The 14,318-nt window shown below is 36.8% G+C and overlaps 1 protein-coding gene across 1 annotated transcript in view; it reads left to right on the top strand.

The window, feature by feature from the left end:
- LOC116791050 overlaps nt 1-14,318 on the top strand; it is a 225,013-nt gene that overhangs the window by 134,327 nt on the left and 76,368 nt on the right. Inside the window, exons 7-8 of the mRNA XM_032696701.1 lie at nt 7,749-7,859; nt 12,721-12,769. Of these exons, the coding sequence (XP_032552592.1) occupies nt 7,749-7,789 (41 nt within the window). The 3' untranslated portion in view covers nt 7,790-7,859; nt 12,721-12,769. The remainder of the gene's footprint in view (nt 1-7,748; nt 7,860-12,720; nt 12,770-14,318) is intronic.

Raw genomic sequence — 14,318 nt, 5'->3', positions numbered from 1 at the left:
AGTACTAGGACCAGTCAGCTTGTGGCAGCCTGGAATTGTGTGTGGGTTGACTTACATGTTAACCAAGTGACTTAGTGTCCACTGAACTCGGACTTGATAGAATGGCATAGATCAGCATTTTCATCAATAGCCTTCAGTCTGTGCTTTCCCAGAAATCTGCTTTTACATGCAGAGGATAGTCTTGATGTTTTCATGTAATCTCTTACTGCAAAGGGAGATTTGAAGAGGCAGAAATTTGACCTATTTATTGAAATGAAAAGTGTCCTTGTACATTTAAGTGTTACAGAAAGTTGAGTTTCAGAAAAATTTCAACCAGAGTCAGGGTAATATTTGATGTGTATAGTGTATTCACTGAAATATCTAAAGCATGTCCTTGTGAAAGGAACTTCGCAAGAACTTTCAAAGAATGTGCACTACAGAAACTTTTGTGCTGTACCTAGGAAATAGTTGTATCCTTGTCTTTATCTCCTTATAATGTCACACTGCAACTGCTGTTCCTCACATGCGCAGCATGGAACTAATCCCTCCCCCTGCCTTGAACTCTAGAATTACTGGCTGGTAGTTCGACTCTCTCTGCACAGCTTTGCCCCTTGGCTTTTGGCATCAGCCCTGCTCTCTGAGTCCACCTGTTTAGAGTTGTCAGCTTTTGTAAAATGGGCCTGATGATTTTTATGTGTGTAGGACACTTTATACTGATGATTTGGTGCCTTTCAGTGTAATATATAGTTGATGAAGATATTGGACTGAACGTAGATACGATCTTCCAGCACACTCCCCTCCCTCTGAAGCCAGAGTTCTGGTACGCAGTACCTTTGAAAATCTGATATTTAGTGGTTAATGAAAGAATTTACAGGCAATTGAACATCTCTTAATATCAGATAAAAAGAAGACATTAGGGAAGAGAGCCTACTTTTTTGAGGTTCAGAAACACAGTTGAAGCAAAGCCATTAGACTATTCCTATTTAGAGTCATAGGAAATCCTTTCTGGAGAAGCTAAGGAAAAATGAGTATATTTCAGTCATTGATATCCCATTTAAGCCTTGTTTAGAGTCTGTCTAAAGAGGAAATAATATTTTGTCTGTGAAACTGTAGTATTTTTCTTTTCTAGGAGTAGTTAGTTAGGAGTATTTTAATGATGTTGAACAATTAAAATGACTATATTTCTTCATTCCTTTCATGAAATCTCACTGTTCTCAGTGTGGGAGATTTGGATGTTATAAATTCTTCAGGAAGCACTCTTTAAATATCAATCTGTGTATCTTTGAGGCTTAAAATAAAAACATTGGTAAGGGTTGTGCATCACTACCCTTGAAATCACTCAGTGTTTTTTGGGGAATACTCAATTATATGGGATCAGCAATCTACAGGAATCTATAATGAGGAGAAAGAGAAGCAGGACTGCTAAGCATCCATTCCTCCTGCCCCCCGCTCCTCAGTCCTGAGACTCTGTTCATTCTTGGCTATGCAGTGATTGGAAAAGCTTAGAAAAATTAGAAAGAGCTTAACAGTTGTGGGTGGTAGTGGTGAATGTAAGAGAAGATGGTCATTCCACATGGCCAATTCCACACTGGGGATTCACAGTCTTAGTTAGGACCCTCAAAAACTCAACATTAGATCTTCTGTTTGCAACTGGACCCCAAAAGGTCATGTCTTTACTGTGCCTCCACATCCTTGTCTGTTCTTATTCTAATATAAGAACTTTGCTTCTCCGCACAGAATAAAATGATGGCAGTGTTTTGGCTTCCTTCCACCTGCAAAGCAAATTCATTTGTTAGTCTTCTGTCTCTAAATTAATGTATATTTGAAAGGAGAGCAGGCTGTAGACTTCCAGCTGTTTTCCAAGTATATGTTTGCAGTCCTATTGTACCTTTGCATGACCAAAAAAATGGAATATCTGGGGGAAAAAGCTGGTGCCACAATATTTAGAATTCTGGGACTCATAGAGTATACCAGAGCAGATCTAAACATAAATGTCTTAAATTTTTGAGTTGTACAGCTAAATCAAATACAATTGAAATGAAGACCTACTGAAACAGGGTACAGTATAAAAACATTTCATTAGACTACATCAAACCATAATACAGCTGACATGGTGTCTGGGATTCTGATCTCCAAGGCTGAAATTCTCAGTTTTGTAACTGTAGTAATAAAAACATAAAACATAACATAAAGATGCTATTTACAAACAGGACAATTTTATAGTGGTGTGGAATTTTGCACCTGGTAGTAGTTCAGTGAATATGAACTTTAAATTGTCACCTTTCCCTGAGAAGTAAAAAGTGAGAGTTAAGTTTTGCCTAAGCAAAGTGCATCCGTAATATCAGTCACGTAAAATGTTCTGAACCGTAGACAAAGTGTTCGTTGCTTTCATGTTGGTTAAAGCTACAGGTTTGTTCTAAGTGATAATGGTAATGAACTGTGCTGAGATTCAGAAAACTTTACAAGGACAGAACCTTATTATTCCTTACCTTGGACATACTATTTGAAGAGTTTCTAAAGTGGCTTAGATTTTGATCAGGAATTGTCAAATTTGAGAATCTCTGAGCTCTACTTAAGGAGCATGGTTGATGCATCTGTGGTAAATTTTATCATACAGCATTTTTGTTTAATTAGATTGTGAACTCTCAATGACTTCCTGAGAGTAAATTTTCTTGAGAGGAGAATTAGAAAACATTAGATGAGAAAAAGGACTTGAGAATACTTGTCCAGAAGAGATTGATAAGAGCATAACTAGGACATCTGTGAGCTGTGCTTTAAAATTGTAAATGATGCTAGTAAGTGATTTTCACTTCTGATTTTAAATAGTCTCAGAAATTGTCTTCTTCCAAAGCTTCTTTGAATTAAATTTTTTTTAGTAATCAGAACCACTATATGTGAAGCGTTTTGGAGCTCATTACATACAAGGAGAGTGTGGGAGTTGGATTTGCTCAGGTTTAAGAAGGGAAGGCTAAGGATCTTAACGCTGTCTACAGGTACCCAGTGGGAGAATACTGAAATACTAGAAATTTTGTATAATTTTTGAATGCATTTTAATTAAGGCAAAATCAGTTTACACTTCCTTTACCTTTGGAAGAACTCACATCTGATGAAAAGGCAGATGTTGGGAGACAAGCAGTCAAAAGATTTTTGGAGGGTCACAGGGATAACTTCTTGATACAGGTATTGGAAGGGCCAGCTGGAGTGATTCACAGCTGGATCTGCTGCTGTCCACTAACAATAAAGGTTTGGTTGAGGATGTGGTAATTGGTGGTGGTCTTGGCTGTAATGACCATGATAGAATGGAGTTCAATATCCTGAGAGAAATGAGGAAGGAGAGTGGCAGAGTGAAAACTCTGGACCTCAGGAGAGTCAACTTTGACTGGTTAAGGAAACTAATGGTCAGATCCCATGGGAGGCAGCTCTGAAGGGGAAACACAACCAGGAAAGGTGACAGGTTTTTAAGGACAATATCATCCAAGCACAAGAGCATCCATCCCAATACTCAGAAGAATAAGTAGATGTATTGGCTAAGTAGGGAGTTAATGGCAGAGGTCCAAAGTGCAGATGTAAACCCCTGGAGATGTCTGCATGGGTTTTTTTTAAGAGAATAACACATAGACTATTCTGGCATAGTGGAAAATAATAGTCCAACTAACTGGAACGGTCTGGCCAAACTCTTTGGTCTCTGGTGGTCCGTTCCTGTAAAGTCTGTAGAGGAACTTGGCACTGTCCAACTGCACTTTAGTTTCTCTGATGATGTCTCTGCAACGTACTAGTTTATTTTATTCTTTAATTTTGTTTGCTTACTAAGAGCTATGTGTCTGCACCATGAAATGGTAGGTAATGCAAAAATGACAGAGGCTGCATTTCTTCCAGACTGGAAGGAGAACTACAGCAATGTGGTGCCACTAGAAAGCCCTACTGCTATGCAGAGTTCTTACACATGCACAACAGCATTGCCATTGTTTTAAAGCTTCTGTATTTTGAGCCTTTGCAACATACTCTGCATCCTGTTGAAAGCCAGTTGCGCTTATGTTTTTGCTTTGACTGCTTGACACTGCTGGTATTGTCAGCCAAGTGACTGGCACTACTAGCTTGCTAGCATTAGGAAGACATAAAGTATATGTGACAAATCCTGTAGGCCAAATACATGCTAGTGGAACTGTTCAAGCTGAATCATAAGTCCTTTGCTAAAACAATCAGGATTTGGCTCTACTTGCCCTTGGACTAATCTTGTCCTCTACTCACTAAACATTATATGGGATGTAAATGATTTATTTCCATTCATCAAATTTACAAGGTATGCCTATATCTGTGAAACAGATTTTTTAAGAAGATACAGCACAGTTCATAATCTGTATTAAAAAAAGGAAAAGCATCCATGTATTAGGCCATCAAGAGTCAAAAGCATAATTTGAAATGATAAACGTATCCATTTTAAGTTACACATTACTTTGCATAGTTAATATCACTATAATTAGTCATAGTTCCTGTAATTTATTGAAAAAGATGCTCAGCCCCTCTAGTGTACTACAGTGATGAATGTTGGAAGTGCAACTTTGGAAGCAGGAATCAAGAAAATTAGTAACAGTTGGAGAATTAGCATGTAAATCAATAATATCCTTTCTCTTGCATCTTGAAAACTGAGGGTGTACATCACACATTGCATAACGAAAGGGAGGGTAGAAGTTAGAATTGTAACCTCCTGTACATTACTAGATCTGCCTTTACTGCAAGAGCTGTTTAAAATAATTTCAAACGTTAGAGTAAATCTCTAGTAAATATTTAAACTATGTATAACTAGTCACAAATAAATTAAGCTGATTTTATGCATTCTCTCTAATTAGAAGGGCACAGCATTTGTTGAAACGTGATTAGTATTATTCATTAAGCAAAAAATTCTCATTTGTATCTTATTATCACTATTCTGCATAAACCAACACAATTTGTCATGAACTCCCTCATTTGCTGTATCCTCAAAAAGCAGATTATGCTTATTTTTCATTTGGACAGTGTAAAATCAAGCCAGGTGTTTGGCAGCACCAGAGTGTTCAGGTGTAACTGTGCCAGTGATGGTACATTACTAGCAGCGTGGATGAAGAATGAGGCATGGAGAATCTTGGGACTGAGGTGCCTCGAGGCCCATCCCTTTAGAGTGGTCCTGCTGATGAGACAGGTGGTGTTGTATAGGACTGAAAAAAAAGAAAGAAACTTTTTTGTAAAGTCAGCCTTTCACCTTCAAGTGGAAAAGAGAGGTACTTTCACATAGCTGCTGCTGCACTGAAGTACCTGGACGTTTCTGTGACTAAAGTCTCTGTGGTAGATACTTTTCATCTGAAAGTTTACTAAAGCTGTAAAAGGCCATTTGGTGCACAGAGGTCTCTGTCACTGTCGCTGTCACTGTCTGAGAGAGATCGGTACAATATTGCATGGGCAGTGCACTGGACATAAATATTTATATGTGACCTTGATTGTAGTATATTATGCAGGATAGCTGATTCATTGTATGCATATTCTTTCCCTTCTTTCCTCTCATTTCTTTGTAAGCGTTGAAGAACATCTCTTTACATATGCCATATTTGATTCTGCCCTCATTTACATGCATGTAAACCATCAGTAACACTGCTGAGCTCAATGGTGCTGAGTCAGTGTAGGGTGGGTTAGAACAGAGTAGCAGGCTTTCTACATCAGCTCACTGATGTTATGGATTAAAAACTATGTGAGCCTTATGTTCCATCTGCAAGGACACAGGACAAGAACAGTTTTGGCTGCATAGACAGCTAGATCCAGCCTCTCTGAATGTTTGAATTTTTCACTGTTTTCTTACACTTCAGTGGTGATGAGTGGCCCAGTAAGTTCTACACAGCACAGTAAATGGTACCCCTCAGAGTACGTGGTAGCATGTGATAGACCCATGTACTTGTTCTTTACAGCTCCCTTTTTTGCCTTTGGCAATCAGTTGCTTCTTTATCAAACTGGACTCTCACAGAAATTTTGCATGGAGTCTGATGTCTGATCTTACATTTGAAGCAAGGAAACAATGAGACAGCCCTGTCTACATTATGATATGGAAATATATTGACACTCTTGCAAGAGATATGACATGAAATTTTCATCCCAAGATCAAAGCAGAGGAAAAGTGCTATTTCGAACATAAGCCAATAGCAGTGAAAGTCCTATGCAGAGTAATAGTGAAAAGGAAGGACTTTGTATATGGTCATGCTAAAATAATGAAAGTGTAGTTGCAAACATAAACACTACATCTTGCCACTTGAAAATTCATTAATATTATATATCTTTGCCTTTGCTCATCTATATCTTGTCTATGAGTTACTATGACTAGTTTATTCCATTTTACTGAATATGTACTTGTGAGTTACAAATCCGGATTATGAATATCTTAAATAGCTAGTAAGAGAAACAATTACATTTTCTTTCTCTCTAACATGCAATTTTAATTTTCATAATTCTATAAAAACTATCCCCCACAATGCAGGCCTGCCAGGAGGCCTGAAATCTGCAGGCTATGGCCTCTCGGGCTCTTTTCCAATGACTCATTTTTAATTTTAAAGAAGCATTATCTCTAGCTAGTAAATTAACAACAGCCTATAGTGCACACACACTGTCATCCATCTGCTCAAGGCTCTTGTCATTTGACACCAGTCTTGTATCTATAGACTTCATCTGGTATTCAAAAGCTATCAACCCTGCCTCCAAGATAGCCCACCTTCTGGCTCCAGGCTAGAAGAGTGACTCTCCATTTCCAATTCTAATGAACACATAGCTAGCAGCAGTTTTTTCATTAAGGATCTGGTCTTCTTCGAAAACAGACAGTGTTGGAGTTACTTGGATCCAGAACTGCATGGAAAGTGTCTGTAAAAGAGACTGAAGTACTTGAAGAGTGTTCCTTAGGCTGCCTGACTTCTATTTCTGCACTTTTTCTGTCAAGCGGAATATTCACTGTTACCTCCCCCTTGCAGTGCATTGGACATCAGTGTTTATGCCACTGCATTTTTGAGGAGTGGAACATGCTAACAGATTAAATTCTTTATGATATCTTTTAAATTATCAACACCATTTCAAGGGAGTTTGGAAAAATACAGGTAATGTCAAAAATCTCGTGACTGGTATGAATCCCTCAAAGAAGAGAAAGCCATGTACATTAGTATATCCAAACATTATATGGTTGGATGTCACAGTTTCTAAATTTTGTGTAATTTCAAATTTGGCTGCAAATGAGGTAATTTGTATTCTTGCAAATAATTTCTACGTAATCTGATGTCTGTTGTGAAGAAGTGATAAGGATTTAACAGAGAATTATGTCTTCTTGACAGGCTTCAGTCGGCACAGGATAGAACAAGTTCACAACACCTATTGCTTAATCAAGGTTAGGGAACTTATTCCAAGAGTAATTGAAGAAAAGGGATTTGTGTTCTAGATCCAAAGGACATAATTTTTTTAGATTTTCTTTTCCAGATTATGGTAGATGTAGCTGTCATAGACATAAGCGAGAAGAATTGACACAAGTCATATGAAGTTGTAGTTAGGGATGAAATATAGGTGATATCAGTGTTTAAAAAATCAAGGAAGGCAGGGAAGGTAATTTATCCTTTTATTTTCCCCAAACTTGGAAAGTTCCATCTAGGCCATTTGTTTGTGATTTTTTTGGTCTGATAATCCATGCGGTGAAAAAATTATCTGGTTTGATGGGCTTTGTTTTCACTGCATATCTCACAAAAAGTCTCTTTTATTCGTGTGTCCTTCCACAGGGTTGTGGTGTCGCGGTACTTCCAAGAAAACAGAGCTCTAAAGGATGTGATCGATGGTAGTAACTCTGCTTCTGCAGCCTGTGGAAAGTACCCACACCAGTCAGCACACAAGTAATTATGCTTTAACTTGCAATAGACCCAGAACGATATTCGCATCTGTTCAGTTGAGGAGTGAGGCTGAGAGAGAACCAAGAGACTTCAGAAAATCAGGCTATTCTAAACCTTGGTGTGAAAATAGTGTAATTCCATTTGTGTGAACTCCTGCTGATGACCGGTGTCTTGTTTCACAAATTTAAGGTTTTAGCACTTTGCTATCAATCATCAATATTTTTTGGTGAGTTATCTTTGAGAAAAGGACTCTTTTACTCGTATTTGCGAGACTTTACTTCCTTTTGAATAGAAAGCCTCAGGTAATTTTGAGGAATATAGTGACAGTTTAACAAAAGTAATGTTAAGTATATATATTATTTAATAACATTCTCAGTTGCATGTGTCATTTTCTTGTAATTTGTATGAAGAATACAAGCAGTATCTTTAAAATAGTTTTTAAAAAGTACTTTAAAATTCTTGTGCGTGCATCAAATATGAAAATGCCCTAGATTAATAAACATTTGAGATTATTTTTGATCATTATTTATTTAATTTTATTTCTGTTGGGTAGTGTTATATCAGATGTTTAAGTTCAGTACATAATGAGATAAAGTAAAAAGCTCCTTATGCTCAGTCTTTGTAATATGTGACAGAGAAATGGCTGTTGATTTCTACTTTTAAAGAAAATAAGATTTGTATGTAAACAATTTAAAATAAAGCATGTAATTTGCTTCCAATTATAGATTATATAAAGCCTTAGTAATGGAAACAAATTAGGCATGATTTTTATTTATACATTATCAATTGGGAGAATTGGCCCTTCACCAAACGTAGCCCTCACTCCACAAATGTTTGTTTACTTCCTTACCTTTAGGCATCTAATTAATCCTCCTGAAGTCAGGGGGACAAATTCTGTGATTGCAGTTTACCAGTGATAACTGTCTACAGGTTTGGAGGTCAAACAGAGACTTAAACTTGCCCTGGAAAGCATACAGAGAAAATGTAATAGGGTGCCAAGGCGACCTGGGATTGCAGAACACTGTGCAATACTTCCTTGCCAAATACATTGTGAATTTGTCAGACTTGGCTTTTGGTTGTGAAGGCTGAATAGTTGTGCAGTACCCTTTGGTAGGTAAGCAAGCAGGTGTTTATATCTTCGTTTTACAAATGCAAGAGGTGGTTTGCTGAAGGCTGCAGACTCAAGAACCTGTTGCTGGAGCAAAGGTTAGAACAGAGCAGCTCTTGGTTCCTGATTCTGCATTCAGTTTGCAGCAAAGTGCCATTCTTTAAGAAAATTTGTGGAAATATGTACGTAAATTAATTATAAACAAGTAGCTTGTTGAGTCCAGTATGTATGCACTGGTAGACAATGAGTATTAGAGGAATAATAACTAATCCTGTCTGACGGTGTGCAAGACTCCTTACAGTGCTTTAGAAATACTAGCCCATTCTGTAAAAGACTGGTGCACTGTATAGCTCTTGCTACATAGAACTGCATCCCCAACAGAATTAGGTATGCAGTACCTGATTTTCCCTGGAATCTTTCATGTATTGTTTGTATTATTTGTTGTCAGTTGTTTCACTGGAATGAGTTTATCAGGCAGATAATGGACAGACACTGTATTCTGCTTTTCAATTTATAAATGAACAAATGACATTTCTATTTGTTAAAAGTGGAATATGGATGATAGATAAATTCTAAATTTCAATTTTTGTGTGTCAGCATTGCCTATGTAGATAATAGGACAATATTATTATAATTATTTCCATGGTATGAAATGCTGTTGGGTTTGTTTTTTTTAAAATACAAACACTGACCAGACAAGGCAGTGATGGCATCTGCTGCCTTTGCCACTTGGACCTGATGGTACAGGATAAGAAGTGAAGGGGCTCTCTGAGGCAGAGGCCACTAAGGCTGTAAACAGGTTTCAGTGGAGGATGTATCAGGCCCAGAGGGTAAAGGATGTGGCTGAATAGCAGTGGCACTTGATATACAGAAAAGACTGGAAGTAGTTTTTGGTAGTGAGACAGCTTTTTAGGTATTCCATCACAAAACATTCTAAACACATTTCCAGAGTGTTACCTTTACACATGAGGATTTTTCTTTATTGAAAACATTTTATGGCTATCCAAGTACCTTATAGGAGAAAAGAACTTTAAAAAAACAAGCTATCTTCAACCCCATCTTTTATAAACAAATCTGCTTCAGTCTAGCTGAAAATTGTATCTGCAAATTGTCCTATATATCAGCCTATGTTGATTTTTTTCCCAGCTGTCTGTATGCGTAAGTGCAGCAATAGTCATAAGGTATATGCTCAAAAGTTTGTGAAATCTATAGAAATAAGAAAGTACAGCACTGAATTTAAGGACTCAGTGTAAGAAGTACCTTTGCTAGTCCATTATTTGATTGTTAGCAAAATTTTCTTGTAGGAAAACAATGCTTTGAAAGTGAACCCATGGAATAGGCAGCTGTAATTTCATAACTAACAAAGTATGTATTTAGTATTTGTGCTATTATATATTCAGTAAATAATGAGATTCAGTAAAAAATACTGAATATCAGGGGTACTGATATTCTTTTCATTCTGTAAATGAAAAGAATACTTTATTGTAGAAATGCCTTTTATAAAGAGAATGAACAAAAAATTAATGCAAGGTAATCTAAAAGCCTTCATCTCAACCTTTGTCCCTTTCATTCTTTGCCCAAAACTCCTGGTCTGTGCATTTTGAAATCTTTCTCTTCTTCAAGCTCTCACAAGCTGATGATAGAAATCTACAATAGCTCCTTTCTTATCCTTCATATACATTTCAGAAATATAGGCAAAGAAAGAGTCATTCCTCTACAAACTGGAAGTCTCTGCCTGCCTCAACCACCTTCCAAAGCTGCCATGACTGCCAGTTTTTGCCTATTTATATGATTAGAAGCTTAATGATACAGCCATTGCATCCCTTCTGAAAAATATTCAGAAGTTGTATCTTTAGATAGAGCTACAGCCCCTGAGTAAATGACACGTTTAGAGGACATTGGTCAGAGATAAAATTGTACTTTGGATCTTAACTGTTTCTTTTCAGTTCATGCAAGATTCACATTGACTTGGACAATAAATGACTTAAGATCTCTAGATTGATGACCCATTCTCTAAGAAATAACTTTGTTTCCAGCACATACTTCCCTGTGTTTCAAACATTTTTAGATGTTTGGCTTCATGGAAATAAAAATTTAAAGCTACAGATGTCTATCCATAATTTATCAAGCTATTTTCAGGCTTTTCTTATAAAAAATCCAAATTAGTTTCTTTTGATTATGTTTGAAATGTTGCAGTAGTAGGATGGAGGGCATTGAACCAGACATTCTCTACCTGAAGCTTTATCCTTGTTGTGGCAGAAAATTTATGCCCTTCAGTCTTTATTTAGGATCTTTGTTGTCCATTTCTATGCTGGAATCTTTAACAATTTTTGTAATCTGAAATATGTAGCTGAGTGATGAGACAAGGCTGAGAAAACGCTGTTTTGAAGGAATGGCTGAGTGCCTGCGATTTCTGTGATGTTCAGGACTATATATCTATGTTTTAATCAACTGGCTGTAAATGAATAAGCATGCCATTGTATGATTAATGAAAACTACTGGTTTTAAAGTTATGGTAATATATGTATGTTAAAGATTTAGACTGTTCTGTATAGCTATTCAAGTTTGCTGTTAGTATGAGCAGCACTGCACTGAGTTCGGACTGTTTGCTGTATTGTACAACCCTCAGCTTAAGGAACCCTACTTTTATTCAGTGACGGTACAAGGATACTCCAAAGTTAAGTGAGCATGATTCAACTTTAAACATCATGCTATATTTCCAATTAACCATTGTCATTTACATAAACCCGAATGTTTTGATAGGAAAAGCTATTGCTGTAGACAGAAAAAAATTCAGACTTCATACAGATCAGTTCAATAAGCAAGAGTTCTTGGCGTGTTATAAGGCAGTGGCTTCCCAGCTCTTGGGACAAATTGCAGTTTGATCGACTGCCAGTAAGTGAGGTCATACTCGTATCTTTTTTATTTGTTTATTTTTAATTTGTGGGTGAAGACTGTGCTCATTAAAGTGAGGAACTCCACACTAGTTTTAGCCAAGTGTTACCATATTCTATATGATGAATTGTGTACGCTTGTATCCTTTTCAGTCAGTCATCTAATTTTCCTTGGAATTGCACAAAATACTTTTATTATTAATTATTTTTTCAGTTGGTACTATTTATATTTCTGGTACAAACCTGAATTTGGTTACACTCATATAGTAGATGCTTTGTCCTTTCTATGTGGAAGGGAACCTGTTGCCCTTTTTTGTTCATTTGTTTGGCTTTGTTTTGACAGGTAAGAGAAAGAATTGACCAAGCAAATGGATTAAAGTTATTCTCTGTATTTTGGGATATATAATGAGTCCAATGAATTTGAAGTACTGTAGACCATTACACCTTTATATTGTTTTCTGGTCTTACCGTAGAGTAGAAAATATTCTCACTATCTGTTTTAAGCAAAATCAGTAAGTTTTTTCTTTGTTTCTTATTTGTTAATAGTGACATGGCCCTTGCTTTTCTCCTTCAAATTTTGATGGATTAATTATTGAGGTTATTAGGGAAGTACTGAGAAGATCTGTTCTGGTGGCAGTTAGATACCAGTGGCTTAATGCCTTGGCCACAAGGCTAAGCAATATCGGATTGCTGAAGCCTGTGACAGTTAAAATATCCAGATTGTGTCTCTAAATGTTTTCACTTTTGAAAATGTAAACTTTTAGCATTAATGCTGCCATTACCAGAATGTTGCTGGCATTGCTCCTGTGTTAGAAGATGATTACTGGACTCATTCCTGACATGTAACATTTCTTTTTTTCAGGGAGGTGGGTGGACTAACACAGAGCTCACTGCTGAACTACTGAACTTGGGTAAGTTCTGTTGCCTTCGTCGGTTCTATGTGGCTTTCAAAATGTGGAAAGAGTTGATGGAGAAATCATCTGTGTAGTTCACATTACTAGAGGAATTTATTATACTTTGCACTAAGGTTGTTCCTATTTTTGTGTGCCTGGTAAACAGTTTGATTTTTGATTGCCTGTAAGCCTTTTCAGATGACCTTCATGGAACTTTTTATTTTGATTTCTACCAAGGTGTTTTTTAAGTTATTCCTGCTTTGTCACTTTGTGAAAACATACAAAATTCACCTTAGCTTAGAGGACTATCACAGGTGCTCTGAACCACATAACACTTCATAATAAATGCATTTCCCAGATAGAGACTAAAAAATCTGTTGAGGGTCTTGGTGTATCTTACTTCTACCTCAATTGAGAGCTAATGCTTTAGATCTGGCCTATAGCAAATAGAAAGAAAAAGAATTGCAGTGTAATCCAGGTATTGCTTCTTCACCTAGTCATACAGACATTTCCTACCTTTCTGTCCCAGCATTATGACTGTCTCCTTCATCCTTTCTGGTTCTTCCACTCTAATAAAGATGATCCAATGTGGTGCCCTAAAAGCATTATTTTCCCCTTAATGAAATGCCAGACTTTCTTCTACACAGTGCAGGAGAGTATGTCTGGAGCTTTGGTGGACTGCCAGCTCCATTTGCTGTGTGGAGGGGGAGGAAATGCACAGAAGTACAATCCTTTTCAAGGCTTTCATTCCCTACAGAATGTATTAACAAGTCTGAAAGCAGCTGTGCTTGCTCCATCTGTACAAATGGTACATCTGAAAGTGTAGCCATCCCTCTCCTTGCCATGAGTTTCAGTCTCACTACATAATTACAGTTCCTTCTCTAGACTCTGGCAAAAATGAAACTTAAAAAGCAAATCAGAAAATTTTAGAAAGTTAGGAAATTAGAGAAAATCAAATGACTAACTGGATTTTCATTACTACTTATTTCTAACAACATGCAAAAAATTGCAGAGAATAAAGTAGAAAACTTAAACTCCCATTAAAGACATTTTTTCACTACATATATGGTTGACTAATGTGAAATACATGTTTAAATATGCTCTTTCTGTAGTTTCCTTGTCATACATCTTGATGTCAGCAACATCTGCAATGGAATTGCAATGCGGATCAATGCAGATTATCACCAGTTAATAAAGAGTCAAATGTGTATTTTAGGTAGCTCAATCTCTTCCATTTGTTTCTATGGATAATCTACTCATATGTTTTCAATAGCAACTTACATTAAACACCAATGTTATGTACAGCATGATGTGAATGACTTTATTACTGGCATAGCATTTGCTTGTCAGAAGTCAAATCCTACAGCTTGGTCTCCTCTTCTGATCTGAGCTACAAATATTCCTTGTTTATTTAGCAGTGCTCTGAAGAATGATTTGAACTATCATTTTGACATAGATCTCACAAGAGGAGTACTCTTGACTTTATGTGCATCCTTAAAATCAAGAAGAATAATGTGAAATTATTCAGTTCAGGGGTTCATTCCTTAAACATTGATTCTCAGAGTGA

The sequence above is a fragment of the Chiroxiphia lanceolata genome, chromosome 9 (assembly GCF_009829145.1).
Source record: "Chiroxiphia lanceolata isolate bChiLan1 chromosome 9, bChiLan1.pri, whole genome shotgun sequence".
NCBI lineage: Eukaryota > Metazoa > Chordata > Aves > Passeriformes > Pipridae > Chiroxiphia > Chiroxiphia lanceolata.
Note: the sequence above shows the minus strand (reverse complement) of the source record. Positions and strands in the feature narration are given on the sequence as shown.